This window comes from Phascolarctos cinereus, unplaced genomic scaffold (genome assembly GCF_003287225.1).
Source record: "Phascolarctos cinereus isolate Bilbo 61053 unplaced genomic scaffold, phaCin_HiC Scaffold_1;HRSCAF=81, whole genome shotgun sequence".
Taxonomy (NCBI): Eukaryota; Metazoa; Chordata; class Mammalia; order Diprotodontia; family Phascolarctidae; genus Phascolarctos; species Phascolarctos cinereus.
Genome location: NW_027555514.1, coordinates 44,068,966 through 44,094,585, shown reverse-complemented (window position 1 = coordinate 44,094,585; position 25,620 = coordinate 44,068,966). Strand labels below are relative to the sequence as shown.

The 25,620-nt window shown below is 41.0% G+C and overlaps 1 protein-coding gene across 13 annotated transcripts in view; it reads left to right on the top strand.

Annotated features, from left to right (window-relative positions):
* The window catches only part of ULK4 (unc-51 like kinase 4), a 651,508-nt gene that overhangs the window by 479,367 nt on the left and 146,521 nt on the right, over positions 1-25,620 (top strand). For all 13 annotated transcript variants that reach the window (XM_078151680.1, XM_020987361.2, XM_078151694.1 and 10 more), the window contains one exon: positions 5,629-5,814. In XM_078151680.1, the coding sequence (XP_078007806.1) occupies positions 5,629-5,814 (186 nt within the window). The remainder of the gene's footprint in view (positions 1-5,628; positions 5,815-25,620) is intronic.

The following is a 25,620-nucleotide window of genomic DNA, read 5'->3' as shown; positions in this document are numbered from 1 at the left end:
AAAATAATTCAGGTCTGAGGTTATACGGATCTGCACCAGAGTGGTAGCAGTGTCAGAGGAGAAAAGGAGGCATTTATGAGAAATTATGAGGGTAAAATTGACAGAGCTAGAGTAGGAGATGTGATGAAAATGTGGATTGGGGTTGACGCCTGTGCTGCAAATCTTTTGGGGTTGCGTGATACAGGAAGGGGTAGAAAGACTACAGATTGTGAAAAGATAAGAGAATTTTAGAGTTCGTGAACATGAAAGTGGTGCATTTGCGAGTGATGACAAGATGTCTTTGTGAAGCTGGGGTGGGGTAAAGAAACAGGTCATGTGAAAATAGTAAGGAATGAAGTCAGAGCATTTGAGGGCATACTGGTATAGGTGTTGAAATCCTCTAGAATGAGGGTAGGAGTCAGGGAGGAGAGAAAGTACATGAACCAGATGCTGAAGTCACTGAGAGCTTGGCATACAACATAGACCAGAATCTTGATTGGGTTGTCACTGTGGATTGAGTGAACCTCAAAGGAGGGAGGAGAGGCTACTGAGTGATGGGGCAGTGCCCTCACGAGTAGGAGTGGGAAGTAAGGAGTGTTCCAAGTCCGTCACCATGACCAGTGAGTTGGTGAATGAAAGTTCTATCACTTGTGGAGAGAATGGTTATGGAAGCTGTGCTGTCAGGAGAGAACCAGAAGATGGAAAGAGTGGGAAGGGAAAAGATTGAAGGTGAAAGGGAGGTTGTTATCAATGGAGCAGGCATTCCACAGAGCACAGGAAAGGGATGAGTGGCTTTAAAGGGGGAGGTTGGTGAGTTAAGGGGGATAGGAATAAGGCAGTGGTCAGTGGGGCAGCCAGAGGTTCGGAGTGACTTCAGTGGGAGTGTGTTAATCACTGGGGAATGAGTTCAGGTCCATTATCAGTACTCTTAGGGGCTTGACCTTAGAGTGGAACCCTTTTAAAGTATTAAGCAGCCAGGCCAGGGGACCAGTGGGTCGGAGCCAATGGAAGGGCAGCCAGGCTAGAAGACCAGTGGAGGGAGCAGGATGCTATGGCATTTCCTTCCAGGAAGGCAGGGACAGGCGAGGTCAGGAGATGGGGGAGGGAGCAGGATAGAGTGGCGTCTTTCTCCGTGCACTTCAGGCCAGCAGGAGGTGGTCTCACAAGATCCTAGCTGGTGCTGGGATAATGTGACAGTCTTCCTCTGTTCATATCACTTAGCATAGTTTTAGCATTTTTGGCCTCTAAGCCAGTCAGTCCAAAAGCCTTTATGAAGCATTTACTGTGTGCCAGGCACTGTGCTAACCAGAAGTTAACAACTGGGGCTCTCTGAAGGAAAAATGTATGCAGTAACAGTTTCTGAAGTCTAGATGATGAGCAAAACAATAAATCCAGCCTTGAGTTGTAAATTCTCACACTGAACGGTCTTTCTTGTGTGGGTCAGAGTTGTTTTCAGTGTGCTCCTGGTGCTAAGCAGCCAGGATGCAAAGACAGGCAAAAACAGCCCCTGCCTTCAAGGAGCTCGTGTTCTAATGGAGAAAACAGCATGTCAATAACTATGTGTATGCCAGATATATGTCTTAAAATGGAAAGTCATCTCTGTGGGCAGGTGCTTGGGGAGGGGTGGTACAGGCCAGAACCAGGGAAGGCATCCTATGGAAGAGGGGATTTGAGAGGAAGCCAAGAAGTCCATCTGGGAGTCAGAGGGGGGAGGCGTTCCAGTCTCGGGGGAGAGCTGTCCCCAAGGCACCCAGGTCAGCCGATGAAGCTGGATTGCAGGAGTCTATGGAGACTGATCAAGTGTGACATTAGAAAGGGAGGAAGGGGTTGTGAAGGGCTTTCTCTGCCAAGCCAAGGGTTTTATATTTGATCCTGGAGGCGACAGGGAGCCCCTGGGGTCTCTTCAGCAAGGGAAGGAGAAAGGAGGAGGGGGTGACGTGTGTCAGATGAGAGAATTGTAGGAAAAAACACTTTGGCAGCTGAGGGGGGATGGACTGGGGTGCAGTCTTGTGTGTGAGGAGTGGCGAGGAGCTGGGCAGCTGGATCTGTTCCCGTGCAGGTCTCAAACAGGCCCAGAAATGTTTTACACGAGCCCTGGTGTAGCCATGCCTCACCCATTCTGTTCTCATGATGTTGATTTTTGGAAGCCAAGTATTAAACTTTGAATTTCTTATTAAACTTTATCTTATTAGATTTGGCCTGTTAAAATCTTCATGGATTCTGACTTTATCCAGCGTATTATTGTAACTCCCTCCCTTTCTCAGTCCAAGCAACTGATGAAAATGTTGACCTTCACAGGCCAAGACAAAATCCCTAGAGACCTCCCTCTAAGTGTACTTCAGCCCATTGTTGGGTACTCCATGGGTCTGGCATTCATCATTTCTGAATCTATCTTCTGTACTACCAAAATCTTTCTGTATTGCCTCCAGCAATATATCATGACAGATACTTTATGGAAATTTAAGGATATTGTATCTTCAGTTTTTCTTGGATGTACTGGTCACATTATCCTGTCACACACACAAAAAAAAATGTCTAGCTTGGCCTGTTCTTTCTAGGGCCATTCTAGCTCTTAGGTTCTGTTTCCTTTTCAAGGTATTCCTCAACCAATGCTTTAATACATTCTAGAATTTTTCCAAAAATCAAAGTCTCTTGTTAAAAAATGGAGATATTTGCCCTTTGTCAGTGCCTGTCATTCTTCATAATCTGTCTCAGGACGTTGCTAGTGACCAGTGATTACATCTCCAGTTCTTCCAGTGTCCTGAAATGCAGTTTTCTGGGTGATTGGAGGTTATTGAGGGCCCTGAAGTACTCTGTTCATCTCACTTATCTTGGGTTCCAAATTCTTGTTAACCATTTTTCTTGTATCCTTTGTTGTCATTTTTTCAAAATAAGAGTTGAGTAACAAAATGAAATGAAAACTCATTCCTGTGTGCCAGGTGCTGTCTTAAGTGCTAGAAATACAAATAGAAGCAAATCAGATTCTACCCTCAAGGAGCTTGTTTTAATGGGAGAAGAAAGAGTTGTAAAACAGGGGAAATGGGGGAGATGAAAACATGGTTTGGAGATGGCTAGGAAGTAGAGTGGTGGTAAGACCAGGTAAGATAAGAAGAAAATTCATTAATCAAAGCCAGGATCCCAAGGGTATGGGTCTGAATTGTGGTGGGAATGGGAGGAGGAGGAGGCCAGGAGGCTTGAACATGGCCAGAAAATTCTCCCTTTTTGCTGTGATTTCTTGTTATCCCATCCCCCCTGAGCAGAGGACCTATGTCTTCTTTGATTCTTTACTTTGAACCTTCAATGTGGCTTTAAAAAAAGAAGAAAGTCCCTTTTTAATCTTTAAGGTTTTTCACCAGCCATAGCTGATTTGACGCTTTAGCACCCAAATACCACTCTTAGAAGACTAAGCCACTCTTTGGTATTCACTCTTCATTCCTTGCCTATGCATCTGTCTTCTATATGGGTCTTTTTAAAAAAAAAATCTGAATTGGTCCACGCATCCACGGTAGTCATTAACTTTTGTCAGTTCTCAAACACTAAATTTTGAAATATCATTATGTACTGGCTTGCAATTCTCCAAGATATTCCCAGGCAAATGGGAATTTAGAGTCCCTTGACACCAGTTTAACAAATTGTTCTGGGCAGCTAGATGTAGGTGGGTGATTGGAAAAATGTCAAGGGTCTGACTAGCTTCCACTGGTCATTGGGCAATTACCAAGGAAAGAATAGTGAAGGAGGAGGGGAAGATGTGGAAGGAGGGCCTTGGGAAGACTGAGTTAGGTCTTTCCCTACAAACTACACATGCTTTTAATCTAAACCAATGTTATCCAGCTTAACCCCTTTTTACTCACATGACCTGACTCCAGTGACTTGGATTGTTTCTAAATTCACCCTTACAAAATAAAGACTGTTCACTATTGAAACTTTTGGGAAAGACTGTGATATTATCTGGTGTTAGAGAAATGTTTTGAGCACTGTCATCTGTAGAATAAGTGTTAGCTTCACACAGTGGCTTCTCTGAAGGACATTAGTCATTGGATATGTAAATTCCAGTTTGTTTATTAAATCACCAGTCTCACTACTTTTGTAGCCATATCTCAGATGATAATCAGTTGACCTTTTTCAGTTAATCTTGGTTATGTATATCCTATTTGATTCAATGGGGCTAAAACATATCCTTTCTTTATAATTTCCTATTCTAACACAGTCACATCCAGATTGGTGTTAATTTGGACATGAGCAGGGCTGAAATGTATTTTTTCACCAGCTAGGGAGAGATTTTTCTAAACAAATGTGAGGTGCACAAGATGATAAGAAAACATGTTTGTAACAAAACAAATGGTTTCCATGCCTCTTTATTGAATTCAGCTTAACTTTTTTTTTTTTTGGCCACCACCTGTGTGCTAAGTTCTAGATATTCAGTGCCCTGCCTGCCAGCAGGTGGGATTCTTTTGGCAGGCATGACTGTTCACTTGAATAGTTGATAGAGCTCTCTATTTCAATGGGTTTGAATAGTCAGTTTTGAATCCTTGAATCCCCAGTCTTCCTAGACAAGTCATCTAGTTTCCCTTAGTCTGTTTCCTCCTCTACAAAATGGGAATAATAACATGCCTAGGTCACAAGAGCTGTTTTGAGGATTAGACGTGATAATGCCTGTGGAATGCTTCCCAGCCTTTGAAGCACTATGTATAAATGCCAGCTTTCATCATTATTATTATCACGTGTGAAATTGGGATAATAATAGCACCTTCCTCACTGGGTTGTTGGGAGAGTAAAATGAGATGGTGTTTGTAAAGTGATTTGCAAGCCTGTTGTAAGCACAGGTGTGAGGCCGTGGGGCAAGGAGCGTAAAGACTGCCTGCTGGCCTAGGGCCTCCTCAGACCCCAAGGACCTTCCTTCTGCTTTTATTCGTGGGTTGCCATTAAGAGGGTCCGAGAGAGCTGAGGGAAGCTGGGCTCACTTGCTCCTCTGCTTTGCTTAGTAAAAAGGTTCTGCATCACATGGAAGACCCCTCCCTCAAGACAAAACCACTCGATGAATGTCAGCTGTTTTTAATTATTACCACTACCACTGGCGTGTCCCACATGTACAAAGATAAGTAAATACATGGTTATTTGAGGAGGGAATAAGCAGTAACAGCTAGGGAGATGAGGATCTGGTACCTGACCTGGGCCTTGGAGGAAGTTGAGGTTTGCGGTAAAGAGGAAGAAGCCACATTAGAGACTGTGTGCATTCACTGAGGGCAGAAAAGGAATGTCCTGTAAGTAGCCTATTGGGGCTGCAGAGGAAAAATGCAGACAGGGCAATAACACGAAATACACTTGAAGAGGTATGTACATGGAATTGATGTGCTGCTATAAATGATCTCATTTCTCCTTATTCATTGGGCCAATTCAGAACTTTAACTTGCTAGCACTTAGCCTGGCTTTTTTCATAAATTAAAAAAAAACAAAAACTCATTTATTTTAAAATATTCAAAAATAAAGACTTTCCTCTAATTCTGCTTGGCCTTCCCCTTGTCCTCTTACTGCTTCCTCCCTGCCCTCTAACCCCCACCTCAGTCAGTTCAAATCAGTACATTTCTTATGGCATCTCCAGGTCAGGATCTCCCCTGAAATCTTAACATGGCTTTTGTTTTCTCTTTTCAGCTTCCTAGTGAAGATCCAGAGATATTCGAGGTTTCATCAAGGTGCTTGTCTGTGTTAGTTCAACTGTACGGAGGAGACAATGCGGAGAGCATGTCTCCAGAAAATATGGACAACTTTGCTGAACTACTGAAGTCCAAGAAGGATCCCAAGGAGCAAAAGCTTCTATTGAGAGTCATAAAAAGGCTGGTAAGTCAAGTGCAGATACTTTAAATGCCTCTGTTTGTGAGCTCAAAGAAACTAACAGTAGCTTTATGTTATAAAATGGAATTTAGTTTAAAATGAGTTTGGAATCACCTGTTTCTCTGATAAGCTTGTCTAGATAGAACACTGGCCTTAAAGTCAGAAGAAATTGGTTCTGATCCCCATCTCAGCACCAGCTCATGCAATACACACAAATCACTTTAGCTCTCTGCTGCCTGAGTTAACCATCTGAAGAATACCTAGAATATTTACAAAATTTACAAATTAAACACTTGAAGATTCTTTTTTTTTGCAGTATTTAACATTTTTACAACAATTAGTAAATATGACTTTCTGTTCATTTCATTAGCATTGTCTGTATGCCATTCATAACAACATGACCACATCAGCCACAGTGAGATTAGGACGCACAGTCAGTTCATTAGCTTTAAAGTGGGGCTTCCTTACGGCTATGCTCTGGTAGGCTGGTCACGTTTCAGCAGGTTACCTGGACAGTTGTGTGGCTAGCTGCCCTCCAGCAGTGTGGGCAGACGGATAGCTTTGACTATGTTTGGAAGTGTGATTTCCAGCACTGCAGTGTATTGCTAGGAAGGAACAGCAGAGGCCAAACGAAGGCCTCCATGAGTGGTGGGATGGCGGGATGTCCCACCCTGAGTGCCACAGAACCCCAGCAGGAACAGCAATGCCAAACGGACTGCAGTCATTGGAGAGAGAGGACAAGGGATTGTAATCCTTCCCCTAAACCTTCTGTTGACTTCCTACTGTGCCTGTATTCTCAGTCACAAGTCTGCCTTCCAAGTCACGCTTGGATTCGTGAATAGCAGCATTTTGATCGTGGCATCTGAGGAAATAGCCCAGTGTACTAGAAAGCGTTGCGGGTTTGAACTCAAAGGAGCTAGGCTTGAATCTGCGGCTTCCTATCTGTGTGACCTTCAATGAGTCACTTCTTCTGGCTTCTCCTCCATTCCCTCTTCTATAAATAAGGATGCTGGATGGCATGATTCCTTCTGGCTCTGAATCTTGTGAGCCAGGGGTAGATCTGGATCTACACATGTATTGCATATGCGTGTGTAGAAGCCAGCAGTTTGGTAAAATGGCATCAGCCATGTGGAAGACTCTAGGGAGCTGTCTTCTAGAGAATTGTGAACACGGGAGCACGCATAGATAGTCTGCATTGGCCCATCTCGTGGTTGGGAGGACACTTTTTCCGTTCACTACACAACAAGAACTTTCAGTGTCTTTAAAACAGAATGAGCCAGCAGCAGATGGGCTTTTGCTACATTCTCGTCTAGGAGGAGAATCTTCATTCACCTACTGGCCAGACTGTAGTGCCTCTTTCTTCCTCCCCACTGAGGTTATGTGGCCCCCAAGAAATCGGTTTGGCTCCTAGTCGTTTTCATTCGTTCTCTTCTAGGTGCAGGGAGTAAAATCACCAGCCTTAGCTCTTTCACAGTCTGGGAGGGCAAGCTACCAAGATCCAGGAGTCTGAGTGTTGCTGTCAGCCCAGCGTCAGTAGTCTAGCATCTCAAGGTCCTTTTTACTATTTAACATAAATAGCTTATACTAAGGAAATTTACTTAAAAGATATTACCAGAACAGAATATAACCATTTCCTCGGACACCTCAGAGACATAATCCCCACCCTACACCGGCTTTGTCTGGTTGGATCATATTTAGGTTCACAGTTTAGCTAAGTTGATGCATAGCAGTGGCCCCACCAAGTTCACATGTGAAACCAGATCCCTGCTCGCTTCTGCAGGACTTGAGTACTTATACCTTGCTTCTCGGAGCATTGATATTAGGATGGCCATGACACCTCACCTAGACTCCTGAATTCCCAGATCTCTGTGGCTTGCAAGCTTAGCCTTTGAACCTCCTTAGAGTCGAAACTCTGGAATTAGGGTTTAGAGTACCTAGAATGGAAAAGAGCAGATGAAAAGACCAAGAACCCAGATCTGTTTCTCAGGGTCTGAGAAGAGCAGAGAAGGAGGCGCTAACCACCTCCCCAGCCCCAATCCTTTACCATACGGTCTCACCATCCATGAGTGAGTGAGTGACCTTGCTTCTCCAAATGGAAATGCATCAAAAGACCCAACTGGGGCTGATCATTTTAAAGACACATATAAATCCAGCTATTTAGCCAATGGAAAAAAAAAGGCTTTTCCCAACCAAGGAGTAAGCCACTGCAGAATATTTATGCGTGCTTCAATATTCATGGTTCTCTTTGAAGCAGCTCCCTAGAGCTTTCCAATGGATTTGTAATGCCATCTTAGCGAACTGATGGTGTCTACACATGCACGAGACACCCATTACACTATGATTTACCTTCCTTCAAACTTCCTTCAAAACTGAGCTTTGCAACCATTTAAACAAAATGGCAGACAAATCCCAGCCAATTCCTAGTGAATTCCATTTGCTAGCCCTAATGATAGAGAAATCCCTCTCTCTCTATTTTTGTTAATAGATATTATTAATTTGGTAGTATGTACTTGTAGTTATCATTTGGTTCACTAACACAGAAATGCATGAGTTTCCTAAATTTTAAGCTAAATATGCAAGGTCATAGCTTGGACGATGCAGCACTGGTATCTCAATAAGGTAAGTTAAGAGTAATCAGGCAGAAAGTAAGAATATCTACCCTCCCAATTCCTGGTGAGCAGTAACAGGAATGCTAAGTAGAATCTGCTTTATGACTAAGTGCACATCCTGTTTTCAATAGTTGCCCAACAAGATCTCAGAATTTGGGACGCAGAATGTAGAAGTGAAGGGTTTAAACTCCACCACTCAGAGCTAAACTCTTTTACACGGACGTGACAAAGTGAAAAATAAAGCCCTTCATTGCTTTGAAAAGACAGGGGTGGAGTGCAGGTGTCAGCATCTTACAGAAGTCATTCCTACAACTCCAAGTTGCACAAGGCTTGAGAAAGAAAGTTGGCACCAGGGGCAGCTAGGTGGTGTAGCGGATAGAGTACAGAGCCTGGAGTCAGGAAGATTCATCTTCCTGAGTTCAAATCTGGCCTTAGATACTTTAGTAGCTGTGTGACCCTGAGAAAGTCACTTTGCCCTCTTTGCCTCAGTTTCCTCATTGGGGCAACTAGGTGGCACAGTGGATAGAGCACTGGCCCTGGAATCAGGAGGACCTGAGTTCAAATCCGGCCTCAGACACATAACACTTAACTAGCTGTGTGACTCTGGGTGTGTCACTCAACCCCAACTGCCTCCCCCCCCCCAAAAAAAGAAAGAAAACGGGCTCCACAAGCCATTACTCCAGCATGTCCAAGCAGGTCCTCCCACCAGGAACACCCTGATCATGAGCAGAGCTAGAAGAACAGGGGGCAGTGACAACAGTATTATAGAGAAAAACAACTTTGAGAAACTTGAGAACTCAGAAGAAGGAGTTGGGGTAGACCCCGGTCCAGAGAACCAGAGACAAAACATGGCATCCACCTCCTGCCAGAGAGGCGATGGGCTGAACATGCAGCATGAGACGCAAGGCGCTGGACCAGAGCGATGAGGGGATCTGTTTTGCTGGAATATACATATGACAAGTTTTCTTTTTCTTTAAAAAAAAATTTAACACACATCAATGAGAAGGAAAGATAATAAATGCTTGTAAAAGCAGGTTTTTTGTTTTGTTTTTATTTTTATATTTGTTTTTTTAAGGAACATGCTTATGGAGAGAGTTAGAGAAAAGTAGTTTACATTCGTTCCTGAGTTAGAAGTTATGCTGGCTTCTTGGAAACTTTAAATGGAGACCAAAGACTTCCTACTCTTTATCTAGGCCTCAGTGGTCCAGGAGGGACTAGTTTTGTTGTCATTGAGTCATTTCAGTCACGTCCAAGTCTTCATGACCCCATTTGGGGTTTTCTGGGCAAAGATACTGGAGTACTTTTGCCATTTCCTTCTCCAGCTCATTTTACAGATGAGGACACTGAGGCAAACAGAGATAAGTGACTTGCCCAGGATCACACAGCTAGTAAATGTCTACGGTCAGGTCTGAACTCAGAAAAATGAGTCTTCCGGACGGTAGGCCTGGTACTCTACCTGCTGCACCACCTAGCTGCCCCAGGAGGGGTGAGGCTTGATTAGTAATTACAGTTAATGTCATTTTAAAAAGACCACTTCAGGTTAAGGTGGTAAAGACTCCTTGACTTGTTGGCCTTGTGTTTAACCACAGAAAGTGGTGAATTCCTCCTGTTAACGTCTCAAGTCTCTTCCCCCCAAAAAAGAAATTTCAGACACTGCATTTTTTTTTTGCTGATAATTACAAAGAAAATCTATGTCTTCTAGCCCTGATCATTAATATGAGAAAGATGTGTTTTATATAATATCCTTGGCTACCCTTGTGCCCTAACCTTACTAACAAGTTTGGCGTAAGAGAAAGGGTTCAGCTAATTGCTGTATATTCTGCGTTTAAAAATATAGCAGAGTGTTTGTTAGTGATCTCTAAGTTTCCCCCAGAACCTAGACACAAAACCTTTTGTCATTAATGTGCATTTTCCCCAGTAACAATGGGCAGGATCAGGTGTTTAATTAGAAGTAGCTGCCCCACAGCCTGATGATGATTCTGTCTGGGTCTTCCTTTGTTTTGGGCTTGAACATCTGCATCCTAGGGAGCATTTCTATCAAGCTAAAGAAGTGCTTCATGGGAAACGGATTCAAATATGGAATCATCATGAAGAAGAATCACACGACCTCTTTGGCCAGTGTCAGTGAGAGGTCACCGATGTGGATGAGCTTCCATTCCTCTGCCTTAAAGGCTAAGACAGGATTGGAGTGGGAGCCATTGTCTGGAAGGAGCAGATTAATGTTAAAGATTTGTCTGTGATATCCAGACGCTCCATGTCATATAGCTTTAGACTGTCAGGAGATCTCACCACACCTTTCAGTTCTCCTTAAGGCATTCCAACTTGACTTTTTCCCCTAGAGGAAGAATGCCTAAATGGAGCATGTCTTCACCTGTTTTCAGGGTAGAAAGCCTGTAAAACGTGAAAGAATGCGATAAACTCCATGTAAACTGGAGCTTTCCCAGCCACCCTTTTCACCGCCATTTTGAAGCCATTCTTGATAGGAAGGTCAAAGTGTTATTTCTTGAGTTAATACAATACAGAAGAGAGGGTTATTGACTGACTGACTGGTAAGAATGAACCAAGACAGACTCACTTACTTGCACTGATATTTCAACTACATATATATAAATGCTCCATTATCTTCAGATACTCAAATGTATCTGGGATCTCATTAGTTCAGGAGTTCCATCCAGTGATACAGATCATAGCCCCTCCATGCCTACCCATCCTGTGCTACACTTGTGCGTGTCCTCCCAAAAGCCCATCCCAAGGGGTCCACCCAAGGTGCTGGAAGGGCCTTCCTCACTTTCTCCTGACACTGTCTCCTAAGGATCCCAGGGGAGGACTCTGACTGTCTACCTGTTTTCCCTCACTTGTGACCAGTGTGTTTGATGATACCCTTTACTCTTGTTCTCTGGACACACACACACACACACACACACACACACACACACGCACATATATTTAATAGGACTAGGCTTCCCCCTGGTTCCCTGTAAAAGTGATTTGTTTCCCGGAACTTGATTGGCCTCCCTTGAAACAACTTCCTGGTCACCAAAGGGGCATGAAACATCCCAACTAATGGAGTCAGGGACCCTCTAATTTGGTAGATTTTGGACGACCACCCACGTGCCCCTCCTGACCAGAATCATTTTGGTGTATGGAGTTTGGGGGGAGGGAAGAATGGGCACATTCAGAGAAGCCAAGGCCCACTGGGACCTTGTTGCATTGTAGCTCTTGTTAGGGCAAAGAAAACTTCCTTTTGTTCACTCTTCAGTGACATGTGAGGGCTCCAGGACTGAACCTAAATTAAGAAAGTGCTGGCATCAGGCCTGCCTTTCATCATGTCATGGTGGGCACAACTCCTTTGTCCTCTGTGTGATAACCAGCCTTTTGTCCTTTGGAGGCAATGGTGTGCCATGTCTCACTACCATAGGGGCAGCACCTATAAAACATTATTAGAAAGATGGCCCTTTACTTTGGGGGAGTCTTGGGGTCAGAAAAGTAGCTTTATAATCTCAGTAAAAGATTCCAGGATGTTCTCCTCCTCCTATCCAGCTCTGGATCCAAATCATTTTCTGTCTGTACTTTCTGTCCCACATATACATTCTCTTGGAAGAGTATGTTGAAATCTGGGCAATGCAGATTCTTCATCCGCTTGGCCTTTCCTGTGTGGATGGACAGGCCAAATTCCCTTGAGTGCTTACAAACCTCTTCCAGTAGGCTTTCCAGTATCTTTGGGGTACTATACCACCAGCACAATGTCATCTATACACAAAACATCCGAAGGGCCTCACCATCCAAGGGGAAAACATCTTGGACTAGACTCTGAATTGGGTGTCCTCTTTAGCAGTGGAAAGTACCTCTGTTTTTATGCTTCATCTGATGTAGGAGGCATGGGGGACAGGCAGCTCAAAGACTCAGAAAGGAACAAGAAGCATAAATTAGGCCAGAGCTGACAAATTGGAGAGTGCTTGGAGGAGAGTACTGAGTAGGGTTATTTCTGTTATATCTTCCAAGGAATCTTAAATTTTCTTGATGTATGAATGGGAGACGTGTTGTTGTGAGAGCCTGTACATGAAATAAAGTAACAGAGGCTTTGGGCTGTTAATCACCATTGGAAGAACTGAATCTCTTTCTGTCTCTACTTAATGCTTCTCCAGAAAGTTTATCCTGTGAAACATCTGTAGCATTTCTTTTTGAAGTTGATGACTGATGTGGATTTTTAAGCAAAAAAGAAAACAAAAGCCTAATTTTTAATAATGGGATAGAGTGGGACCTGTCACTGTGAGGAATGAGCCTTTGGAATATAAAAGAACATCAGGGTAGAAAGGTGAATTTTATCAGATATATCCCTGACATTAGGAGCTTTCCGCGACATTCCAAATAAATTTTTGTATTGTAAATTGTTAAAGGGGCTGATCTTTAGAAATTGATTTAGAGATCACTAGGTTGTGCAATTGATAGAGTATTAAAATCAACAAAGAATTTAGTCCAAAATCCTGCCTCAGACACATACTAGCTATGTGACTCTGGTCAAGTCACTTATCTCTCTACCTCAGTTTCTTCATCTGTAAAATGAGGATAATAATGGCACCTACCACACAGTTATTGCAAACCTAAAAGAGCTAAGTAAATGCTAGATATAATGATAGTGGTGGTGATGGTGGTGGTGGTGGTGAAGATAGTCTCAGGAGTGAATACAACCCCAGTCCCCAGGAAAGAAGAGGCCCCGGCTAGAATGCTTTCTGCCTCCTGACACAGCTTCAGTCCAGTGAGAGACTAACCCAACAGGGATGATAACCAGATGTTAAGATTCCCTAGAATTAGTTTTTATGACTCTTTAGCCTACTTCCACAGAAATCAAAAACAGATTTTGTAGCTCACTTAAGAGCGACCCCTGTATTTATTTATGATAAAGCTTGAAAATTCCCATTCATTGGGGGTTATTATCCTGTTCAAATTATAGTCATTGTAAGTCACTGGAATGTAGTAAAATCTATTTAAGATAAATCCAGCTACTTTGCTTCTATTATTGGTGAATATTATGATCTATCCATATGGCAAGATCATGAGTGTCTTTGTGTAGCTGCTATTGCTTAGAATGCAGATCTGCTTGATGATGGGGGTCTCGTTAATGGTATGTCCCTTATGGAAGTCTTGGTTTTTTCCTTTAAAAATGACTAATATTCAAAGTATTGTTAAATATTAGGGAGAAGGTAGTTTTAAAACCATTCCTCAAAATATGAAGAATGATCCAAAAAATTGCTTTCTGTTCTCTAACCTAGTAAACACCTGAATTACATCTTTTCTAGTTTTATTTTTCGGTCTACTTTTATTTTTCAAAAATAATTTTAAACACTTAGTTCTTTTGAAGGAAATGAATACCTTGTAGGTGGTTTGCTTAATGAAATTTGTTATCAGTTTTGGCAGACTTAACATACCAAAGTATATTGTTTTGTTTATTTTTAATATCTACATTTTCTGACTAGTCAACAAAGTTAGGAATGAAAAAAGGATATTTCAGTTGCAATTTTAAGATATTTATCTGAGAGTGGTTTTCAGTTTCATGCTGTTAGATAACCTACATTTCAAGATGCAGTCTGACCTCTTTTTTTCCAAGCTAAAGTTTTGAGTTCAGGTCGGATGACAGTAAATAGAGAGGCTGTGGGATACTTGGAGCAGAAGGCATCTGACTGTGTAGCTCTGAGCGAATCACTCTACCTTTCTTCATCTGCCAAATGGAGGAAGAGGTAGACTTGATGGTCTATAGGATCCCTTCCAGCTCTATAATCCTTTGAAATCATCTTGTGCTGTCTTTCAGTTAAATAATCTACCTGCTTGTTTCAGTTAGTAATAATAATAATAAGGTTTATAAAGTACTTTACAATTTTTTTAACTCATTTGATCTTCACAACAATTCTGGGCAGCAGATGCTATTGTTATCCCATTTTACAGTTGAGGAAATTGAGGCAAAGAGAGGTTAAATGAGCTGTCCAGGAGTCCCACAGCTAGTGAGTGTCTGAGGTGAGAGCTGCAGGTCTTCTACCAGCAGGCACAGGGCTCTATCCATTGTACTACCCTCCAGGTACCTTATTCACTATCTGGATAGGTCCTAGTAGGTCACTGATGTCATATACCAGGCATTATTTTTGCTCTTGAATTCTCCTTGGATATAAAAATTAACCAAGTGATGATGCTAGAGTATAAAATTTGACATATTTCCTTTTTTCTAGTAGAAGAAATGGCTTGTGCTGAAATACCCATACTCTAAAGACCAGTTTCTCTCTAGGACCATCAGCCATAGTTGTAGAAAAATTAGCTAGGGCTAGGAGGTCAGTCTGTGGCCCCAGAACAGAGAGAAAACCTATAGAAAGTTCAAGGCTGTGACCTTGCCCTCAGAAGCATCATCAACTAAATATTAGCCCTTCCAAGAGCAATTTCCCAATGTTACTCTTTGATAGAATTCCACATGGAGTGGTTTCTGAAACCTCTTTCATGTCTGTTTCCTTAATTAGTTTTTCTATTGACATTGACATTATGGTTAGATTTTTTTCCCAGAAATGCTCTGTCAAAGTATTATAGCCTCTAAAAATGTCTGTGTATTGATTTTCTGGACAAAGATCCTAGAGGCAGCTGGATGGCACAGTGGATAGAGCTTTGGGCCTGGGGTCAAGAAGACATGAGTTCAAATCTGGCTTCAGACACTTACTAGATATGTAACTTTGGGCAAGTTGTGTAATCTCTGTCTGCCTCAGTTTTCTCATCTGTAAAATGGGGATAATAACGTACTGACCTCCCAGAGTTGTGAGAATCTGTTGTTGTTGTTCAGGTATTTCAGTCGTGTCCAACTCTCCATGACCCCATTTGGGGTTTTCTTGGTAAAGATACTGGAGTGGTTTTCCATTTCCTTCTCCAGCTCATTTTACAGATGAGGAAACTGAGGCAAACAAGGTTAAGTGACTTGCCCAAGGTCACACAGCTGCTAAGTGTCTGAAGCTAGGTTCGAACTCAGGAAGATGAGTCTTCCTGATTCTAAGCTCGGGGCCCTATTCACTGTACCACCGAGCTGCCCCTGTGAGAATCTAATGAGAAAATATTTGTAAAGTGCTTAGTACCTTGTCTGGTACATAGTAGGGGCTATATAAATGCTTATTGCCTTCCCTTCCCCTTTCCTTTGCTATTCCGGTAGAATCTTTCATTCAAAGAATGGCCAAGGCCCTCATTCAAAACCAGCTTTATTCATCGTTGTAATTCCCTGCACCACTTCATGTGAAAAACATCTTTATCGTTCTTCTTAAAGAGCATTTTTTTTTGTGGTAGAATGTCAGCTTCTTGAGGACAAGTACTGTTTTGTCTTTGTGTTCCCAGCACCTCATCAGTGCCTGGTGTAGAGTAAGCACTCAGTAAATATGTGCTAATTGATTAATTGCTATATGCTGCAATAGAATTTCACTTAGTATGCTAAATGTGTTTAATAGAAACATACAATATATTACATTTGTGCCCACACAATATTATGTTTGTGTGGGTTGTCTAAGTATATAGATGTGGTTCCTGGATGGCCTGAATAGATGTTGGAGTTGGAGTTGGAGGGATGGGATCACTCAAGCAAGGAGTGGGAAAGGCCTATGGGGATGAGTGGGGCCCCCAAAAGAAAACTCCTTCCCTGATCACCCTGATGGGGAGGGTTAGCCCTTAGCTGAGACCCTCCCTAGCAAAAGCAGTCACACAAGAGACAATGGAAGTGAACGATGAGAAAACCCGCTGTACAAACAAAATGGTGAATGGAAGTTAGAACATTTTTTACAGATTAGAATATACAGGAATACCTGAGAGTAAGGGACTCTTCATCTGAGAGCAAGACAAGATCTCAGTTCACACCAGGAGAGAAGAATCTCAGACAGGGGAGATGGGCTTGCAGTTGTGTGTAGAATGGTAGACCCAAGAGGTCAAAGAGCATGTATGAGACTGGCCCCCATACACGTCTGTGACTCAGTTGCAATCAGCCATCCAAAGCCTGTCTTTCTCCCCTGCCTCTATAGACTTCCTTTTTCCTTATGTCTCTTCCAAAGAGTGTCTGCAACCAAATCAGACTTATGGGAAGGATGCAACATTTGGCTTAGCGCTTTTCCCATCAATTAAGAATCATGTCTTCCTCTGTCTGTATAGCATACAGCACAGGCAAGGCTGACCATCCGGAAGATCAGGCTTGTATGGACAGAGGGTTGCACACCCCCACACCTCCACACACACCCCACTTCTGTCTCCACATACAGACACACATACTTATATAGGTATGTACATGTGTATGTATCATATATGTGGAATATATAACATATACCATTTCTAAATGGTGTGCATATCACCTGACTACTCAACATATCACCTGATTACTCAAAAATATTTGGTTACAACTACAGTCAGAGTTTTAATGATGTGTCTTTTTTTCATCCCATCACTCTGTTTATGAACTTCACAAGGGTCTTTTGTGTAATCGTTATGGGCAGGTTTTAATGAAATTTGAGAGTCTCCAGAGATCACAGATACAGAGGCCTTTAACACTGTGGTGTTGCTTAGCAACTGCAAATCATTACATTTCCAGTCTCTGTAATAACATGATCTACTGCTCTTTGGCCAGTCCCTGATGAAAATGTAATGGAAATAATCCCTTCCTAAAGTTTGTACTCCCTGAGAGTTTGGGTGGGGAAATAGGTTTTTGTCTGTTCATTTCATAGCTAAGACTAATTTTAATCCACTACTTAAAATGAAGTACTGTTTTATGACTGCACCAAGTGACAAGATGAAGCACATCTCAAGGTGAGTTGATGGTGATGACAACGATGATGGTGATGATGATATGAAGTCATTCCTTTTGAAATGATGACTTGTCAATATCATGGATAGAAATGATTAACATAATACAAACAACCCTCAACATGTCAAAAACCAAATCCAATGGAACTTGTTTATTGAGTACCAGTTAATGTGATATTTTGTGTCTTGTGGTGTTTCTTAATGACTGAAGGAATGTGAAATTTGTTATTTTAATGTTAGAGTAAAACTTATTTTGAGAGGCAGTGGAGCATGAAAAACAGAGTTTCTTCCATGCAGTCAGAAAGACACAGGTTCAAATCTTGCCTCTGACACATACTGACTGGAATGTTGGCCAGCTCTTACTACATCAGTTCCCTAGGCCAGAGGTGTCAAACGCACAGCCTACAACACTCCCAAGGGCAACTGGTTACCAGAAATATTTAACAAAGTATACAAAAATACAATAGAACAAAAATAATATTTCATTTTAAAACTTAGGTCAGTATGTGGCCCACAGGGAACTTTATATATGGTTTAGTGGCCCCTGTTCCTATTTGAGTTTGATGTCCCTGGCCTAGACAACTTTCTAAGACTGTTACAAAATAGCTGATGTGCATTGATGGAGAGAGTTTCCATACCTGGAATTCCATAGATAGATGAGGTTACAGGTCTGACCTTCCCTTCCACTACCCCCAATAAAACCCTATTAATTTGGACTAGCTAGGGGGGCCAATCTAACTTAGTAAAAATCCTAAATTATACGATATCTTAAAAGAAATGTGGTTTTGTTCCTTTGTAGTGCATTTAATGACAAAGGGATGCCTATCCATTGGAGAATGGCAGAACAAAGTAAGGTATATAAATGCAATGCAGTTCAGTTGCAATGGGGAAGAAATAGTCTCCCCCATTAGACCGTAAGCTCCTTGAGGGCAGGGACTATCTTTTGCCTCTTTTTGTAGCCCCAACTCTTAACACAGATGCCGACACATAATAGGTGCTTAATAAATGTTTATGGAATTGAAATGACGAAAGAGACAGCTTCAGAGAATGCTAGGTAGTATAAACTGATGCAGAATCAGGGGGAAAATTATCCAGTAATGCCACCACCGAAAGACCTGAAAACTTAGATGAATCCAATGACCAACAACATCACCTAAGACTGATGGTTGAAGTGATGGACTCAAGGTGTAGAAAGAGAGATGCATTTTTGACATGACCACTTTGTGGATTCATCCTGCTTAACAATATTTATGCTTTACAAGGTTCCCACAACACAAACTTTTAGTTTTTTATTGGGGAGATGTGTGGAGGGAGGGGAAAAGGAGGTTAGCAGTAGGGATACCAACAAAGAATTGCCTTTGAAACATTTCCAAAAATGTCTAGCAGAGAACAGAAGGGAGTTCAGAGAGAAGCACATATAAGCAGGACAGTTTTGAAATTAAAGGGTGGAATTTATTATGTGCTCTTTTTTTAAAGAAGGTGTCTGAAATAGAGCTTTAGGGTTTCATGTTTAATCCTCTTTTGGGTTCTGCTGTAGGTATGAAAGTGCCTTTATTTTTGGTATTTAAGTTCAGAATAAAAAATAAGATAAAATAAACGGGAAAGGCTCATTGCTTGGGGCAGATAAATGTCAACAGATAAGAAAAGGAAAGCAAAACTACTCAATTCTTATTTGCTTTCATCTTCTCTGTCAAGGAAAATTATTTCCAAATGAGAACATATGGTACAGGTAATAAACATGAACAAACATGAGAAGCTAATAATAGCATCCCCTTTAAATGACTTCATGTCTTAAGACTCAAACGAACTTTATCCGAAGATGCCTAAAAGAGCTGTAGATATGGTCCTAGAATCATTGATTGTGTTTGAGAAAACATAGAAAATAGAACAAGCGTGAAAAGATTGGAGCCAGGCAGATATTCTAATTCTCTAAAAGTTAAAGAGGTGAGGTAGATTTTAATAGCCATTCTTGATCAGTGAGTTTGGTGTCAATGAAGTTTTATCACGTATGATTTTATACACTTGTATGTATGTATGTGTGTGTAGTTGTTGTTGTTGTTTTCAAGCATGACCCCATTTGGGGTTTTCTTGGCAAAGATACTGGAGTGGTTTGACATTTCCTTCTCCTGCTCATTTTACAGACAAGGTAACTGAGGCAGACAGGATTGACTTGCCCACAGTCCCATAGCTAGTAAGTGTCTGAGACCAGATTTGAACTCACAGAGATGAGTTCCTGGCTCCAGGTCTGGTACTCTATCCACTATACCACCTGGCTGCCCCTATATATCTTTAGTAATCAACTTAGAAAAGAAAGCAGTGGCCAGTATGGCTTCACTAGACACATAAGGACATGTTATACCAAATGATCTAATTTCCTTTTTTGATGGAAGTATAAAACTGGCTATTAGGACAGAGAATACCACCGGTCTAGTGTATCTTGTTTTCATCAAGGCACATAACAAGAGTTTCGTGTGATGTACTTGGTTTTTTTGTTTAATTTTGTTTTGTTTTGGATTAGGCAGTGAGGTTAAGTGACTTGCCCAGGGTCACACAGCTAGTTAGTGTTATGTGTTTGAGGTCAGATTTGAACTCAGGTCCTCCTGAATCCGCCAGTGCTCTATCCACTGTGCCACGTAGCTGCCCCTTGTGTGATGTACTTGTAAGTAGGAATAGACAAATATGGGCTGGATGATGGTATAGTTAAGAACAACAATAAAGATAATAAAATAGTCAACATGTCGTGGCTCAAGGTTTACAAAGAGCATTACCTACATTTTCTTTATCTGATAGTCATAACCCTGTAAAAGGGTATATAGGTATCATTATCCCGATGGAAAAGATGAGGAAATGGCAGGTCAAAGAGGATTAGTGGATGGATGCCAACCTGGAGGCCGTGGGCCTGTCTGGAATGCTGCTGGTGGGCTCTGCCCTTTACCTCAGCCTATACAACATCTGTATCAGTAAGATAGATAGAGGTACAGTAGGCATGTTGGCCAGAGCTGCAGATGGCAAAGCTTGGGAGGGTAACTCATATATTGGATCACAGAATCGAGATTTTAAAATACCTCAGTAGCCTGGGGCGATGGGCCCAAACTAACACTATTACATTTAATGGGAACAAATGTAAAAGTCTGCTCTTAGCTTCAAAGAGTCATCTGCAGGGACTCAGGAGAGGGGAAGGAAGACCTGTTGGGACAGTGGTTGATGTGAAATAACCTGCTGGGCGGGCAGGCTTAGGCTGAACCAGAAGTGGGCTAGAGAGCTGACAAAAAAGGCTTACGTCAGCTTAGGCTAATGGAAAAGAAGTTTCTGTCAAGCTGAGACAAGATAAGATTCCCACCGTTCTCTGCACCAGTCCTGCACAGGATTGGATTTAATTCAAGGCACCACATTTTAAGAGGTGTGTTGACAAGCTAAGGGCGACCAGTTTGGTGAAGGGTCTGTAAGTCATGTCATGTAGTAGACAGAGAGAGAGAGAGAGAGAGAGAGAGAGAGAGAGAGAGAGAGAGAGAGAGAGAGAGAGGGAGAGAATGAATATATCTGGAGAAAACAAACCTTAGAGTGATATCAAAACTGTTTTCATATCCTCGAAGGACCTCATGTGGACAAGGACTTACTCTAGATAGTTCTAGAATGAGGGTTCTTAGTCTTATATATGATGGCGCCCTCTGGCAGTCTTGTAAAGCCTGTAGAGTCCTTCTCAGAATAATATTTTTAAATGCATAAAGAAACCAACTGTACTGAAGTACAATTATCAAAATATATTTTAAAAAAAACAAATTCACAGGCCATTTTTTATTATTGTTGTTGTTGTTGTTCAGTCGTTTTAGTCATAACTGACTCTCCATGACCCCATTTGGGGTTTTCTTGGCAAAGATCCTGGAGTGGTTTGCCATTTCCTTCTCCAGCACATTTTACAGATGAGGAATTGAGGCAAACAGAGTTAAGTGACTTGTCCAGGGTCACCCAGCTAGTAAATGTCTGAGGCCAGATTTGATCTCAGCTCTTCCTTTTTGTTTTAATTTAATATTTCATTTATTCTCGACTACAGGTGAAAATCAATTTTAACATTCATTTTTTTTAAATTTTGAGTTCCAAATTCTCTCTCTCCCTTCTCTCCTCCCTCATCAAGAAGACAAGCAGTTTGATATAGGTTATACATGTGCAGTCATGCAAAACGCTTCCATATTAGTCATATTTTGAAAAAAATCACAGAACAAGAAAGAAAGCTAAAGGAAAATTTTAAAAATATGATTTGATCTGTATTTGGACTCCATCAGTTCTTTCCCTGGAGGTAATAGATAGCATTTTTCATCATGAGTCCTTTAGATTTTTCTTAGTTCAGTATATTGCTGAGAATAGTTAAGTCATTCACAACTGATCATCGTGCAGTATTGCTATTACTATGTACAATGTCCTCCCGGTTTCTGCTTACTTCACTTTGCATCAGTTCATGTCTTTCCAGGTTTTGCTGGAGCATCTTGCTCATCATTTCTTACAGCACAGTAGTATTCCATCACAATCATACGCCACAACTTGTTCAGCCATTCCCCAGTTGATGGACATCCCGAATCTCCAATTCTCTGGCACCATAAAAAGAGTTGTTATAAATATTTTGGTACATATAGATCCTTTTTTTTTTGTTTTTTTATCTCTTTAAAATAAAGACGACCTAGTAGTAGTATTGCTAGGTCAAAAAGTATGCATGGTTTTATATGCACTTATATTTCATGTGCCATTGGGCATATGAACTCAGGTCTTCCTGATTCCGGGCCTGGCACTCTATCCACTATGCTACCTAGCTACACAAGCAGTTTCAGGAAGTCAGATTTTGACTCAATATAAGGAAGACTTTCTAGTAATTAAGCTATTCAAAAATGGAATAAATGTACTAGCTTGTAAGGAGTGAGTTCCTTATCTGTGAAAGTATTCGAGCAGAAATTGTACCTCATGTCAGGAATTTAGGAAATGGAGTGGAACCAATATGAACAAGGTCAGTATGGAACATGAAGGAAACATTGCTCCTGCAGTCAGAGGACCTGGGTTCAAATCTCGTTCCTTATACCACCCTATATCTTGGGCAAGTTATCTTCCCTGGCCCTGTTTCTTCATTTGTAAAATGACATATCAGACTCTATGACCTCTGAAGTCTCTTCCAGACCCATAGATCTGTGATCCTGTGATATGTGCTATATACAAGGTGTCCCAAAAATCTCAGGGCAGTTTGAAGCTGTGAAGGCTTCAACTTCCCTGAGACTTTTCGGGCACCCTGAATCATAGCTAAGTCTTACTGCTTGACGTGGTGTCTGTCATTGGCTCCTGGCATTGGCAGCTATTTCTTCTATTTCCTGATGCCATCCCAATAGAGCTGATGTTCTGTTTCATTGTGTGCCCATCTCATCTCTTTTGAACCATTATTCATTCCCATTCATCAAGCATTTAAACACCAATCATGCACAGAGGACTATGGAAGTCTTTGTCCCTGCCCTCTTTGTGATCATGTAATTAATCACCATTTGATTATTCAGACCAACCAAATATTGAATAAATACTTTTTTTTGAGATATCCCGTGCATTTCAACTAATGCTAAGTGTGTGCTATGTGCAATTGAGCTGAGCCAATGGAAACCAAAATTTAAGTGAAGCCTAGTCAATATTTATTAAGCATCTGTGTGCCAGATACTATATGCTAAGGTCTGGTATTTAAAAACATGCTTCCCCTTAAGGAAATTATAATCACATTATATGGTATATAGCATGAGCTCCAATAACTATGATACAAAGTAGATTTGGAATAGGGGCAAAGAAGAGAGTCTGGCAAAGTACCCTAGGAAAATAAGGAGAGGAGAGGTGATTTTAGCTAAGAAGATCAGAGAAGGCTTGATGAAAGAGTTAGTACCCAAGCTAGGCTTTGGAGGAAGAGAGGGATTTTATTAGGCAGAGACCAGGAAGGAGTTTCTCTCTTCTCCAATCCAGTCTTCACCCAGGTGCAAAAATATTCATCCTACCTCACAGGTGGGACCATGACTCTCTTCCTCAAAAACATTCCATATTTCCTTACTACCTCTAGATTGTTTAAAATCCCTCAGAAGTCTGGTTCAAACATAAATCCTTCTTAGAAAAATTTTTATTATAAATTTAGTAGTCACTATCAAAAATAAATCTCTAATAAATAAGCTAAATATTATAATATAAAACCATAATATTCCTATTTATAGTTTATTCAAGCAAGAAATATATACATTAACTATAATAAAACCATAACAATGTTTATTTCCAGATCTCTTTCTGATATTTTCCTCATAAGTTTTAGTAGTAATAGTTGTGATTGATACAGAGCACTAAGGTTTACAAAGCACTTCACGTGTGTCTAGTGTATATATTATTCTAATTCTCCTTTCTCTATTCTGTCACTTCGCATAGCTCCATATTTCTTTATATTCTTCATATTTTCCTTTTTATGGCACAATAATATTCCATTATGTTGATATTATTAATATAGTCTAGCCATTTTGCAAATGTTAGAGTATGAATTGTTTATCCCTTACCATTACAAATAAAACTCATGTTAATATTGTTTGTAGTCTCTTTTCCATTGATTAACCTCTTCAGGACCTAATTGTAATAGGATTGTTATGTCAAAAGGCACAATCAGCTTTGTAGCTTTGCTTATATTTTGCCAGATTTATTTCCAAAATGATCATCCCGATTCATAGCTCTTTCTTCTAGAACTGTGACTGTATTTGTTTCTCCACAGTCCCACCAACATTGAATGTTATCACTTTAAATTATTTTTGCGAATGGATATGTCCTAAGAGATCTTTTAATTTTTATAGTTATAAGGAAATTTGAGGTTTTTCAGGGTTTTTTTAGGCAATTGGTAATTCTTCCTTCAAGACCTACCAGTCTATATGCTTTGACCATTTAGACTTTTGTAAATGGACAGTATACTTAGAAATTTCTATCAGCTCTTCATGGACTTTGGATGCCAGATCTTATGGGCTACATTTACTACAAATATTTTGTTCCCAATCTATTTCTTTCCTTTTACTTTAAGTTCTTTTTTGTTGTATGAAACCCCATCAATCTTATATAATCAAGTCCACATCTTTCGTCTTCTAAACTTCTTCCATATGTTCAATAGATAAAAATGATTCTACTCTCCATTATTGTTATAAATGATATTACTTTTTCATATTTTTTTCTATTTCAATCACTGATCCATTTGGAATTTATTGTAGGATATTGTAGACATTTTATGCCTTTACTTTTCCTTCTAAATTGCTGGTTCTATTCCATTCATCTCTTTTTATCGAGTACCAGATCATTTTAATATTACCACTTCATGGAATAATTTGAGATCTTTTGTTGCCTACAGATTTTTGAGCAGGGGAATGGCATATTTAGACACACACACATACACAGAATTATTTTACATTTTATTCTTGTAGTGTGAAAGACCACTTACAGAGTGGAGAGACTTGAAGCAGGGTGACCAGTTAGGTGATTGTCACAGTAGTTCACAGGAGAGGTGAGAGGACAGATATGAGAGACATTGTGGAGGTGGAATCAGGAGGATATGGCAGCTGATTGAACATGGGGTGTAAGGCAGAGGAAAGAGTCATAGAAGACGCTAAGGCTTTGAGCCTTGAGAAGTTACTAGGAAGTCAGTGGAGCTGTGAAAAGAATTTGGTAAGAAAAGTGTAAGGGGTTTTGCAGGGGAAGATTCAGCCCCTGTGGAATTTGGAGTTGCCCTGGGGACATCCAAATGAAGGTATCTCTGAGACTGTTGGAGATTCAGGGTTAGAATTCAAGGGAGAGATAGAGGCTGAGGATTTAGTAGCTCACTGAATGGCCTCAATCTTCTCAGCAGTGTGGGAGTCGTCTGCAAGAGGAAGGGAGGTAGGGATGATGTTGTAGACTTAAGGAGGAAGGGGAAGATTAGACATGGCCCCTGTGGGTACCAGGATAGGAAAGCAGGCGACTGTGGAGCGCTGAGAGTCCCGGTGAGCTTTGTTAGCTTGAATTGCTGGCAGGCCCAGGCAACAGTGCTTGATGGCTTTAAGAACAGAACCAAGAAAGCCAGTGGTGGTGGCGTCCCAGGGCTGAGGAGCTACGGGAAAGACAAAGGGGCAAGGGATTCGAGAGCAGAGAACAATTTCTGGTTATTGTATCCTACTACAGGTAATATAAACAAGGTGACATACATATCTCCATGGAAAACATCTTATATCTCTAAAGTCAGACAAACGTGTCTGAAATAAAACTGATCAGAATCACTCATCAGAAAGATTCAGTTTTACTCATTTTTTCCTACAAAGAAGTACCTTCTTTGATATTGCCATAATACACGTTCCTCACTACTTAAAGTTAGATGCAGGTTTCATTGTTAGAAGGCACTTAC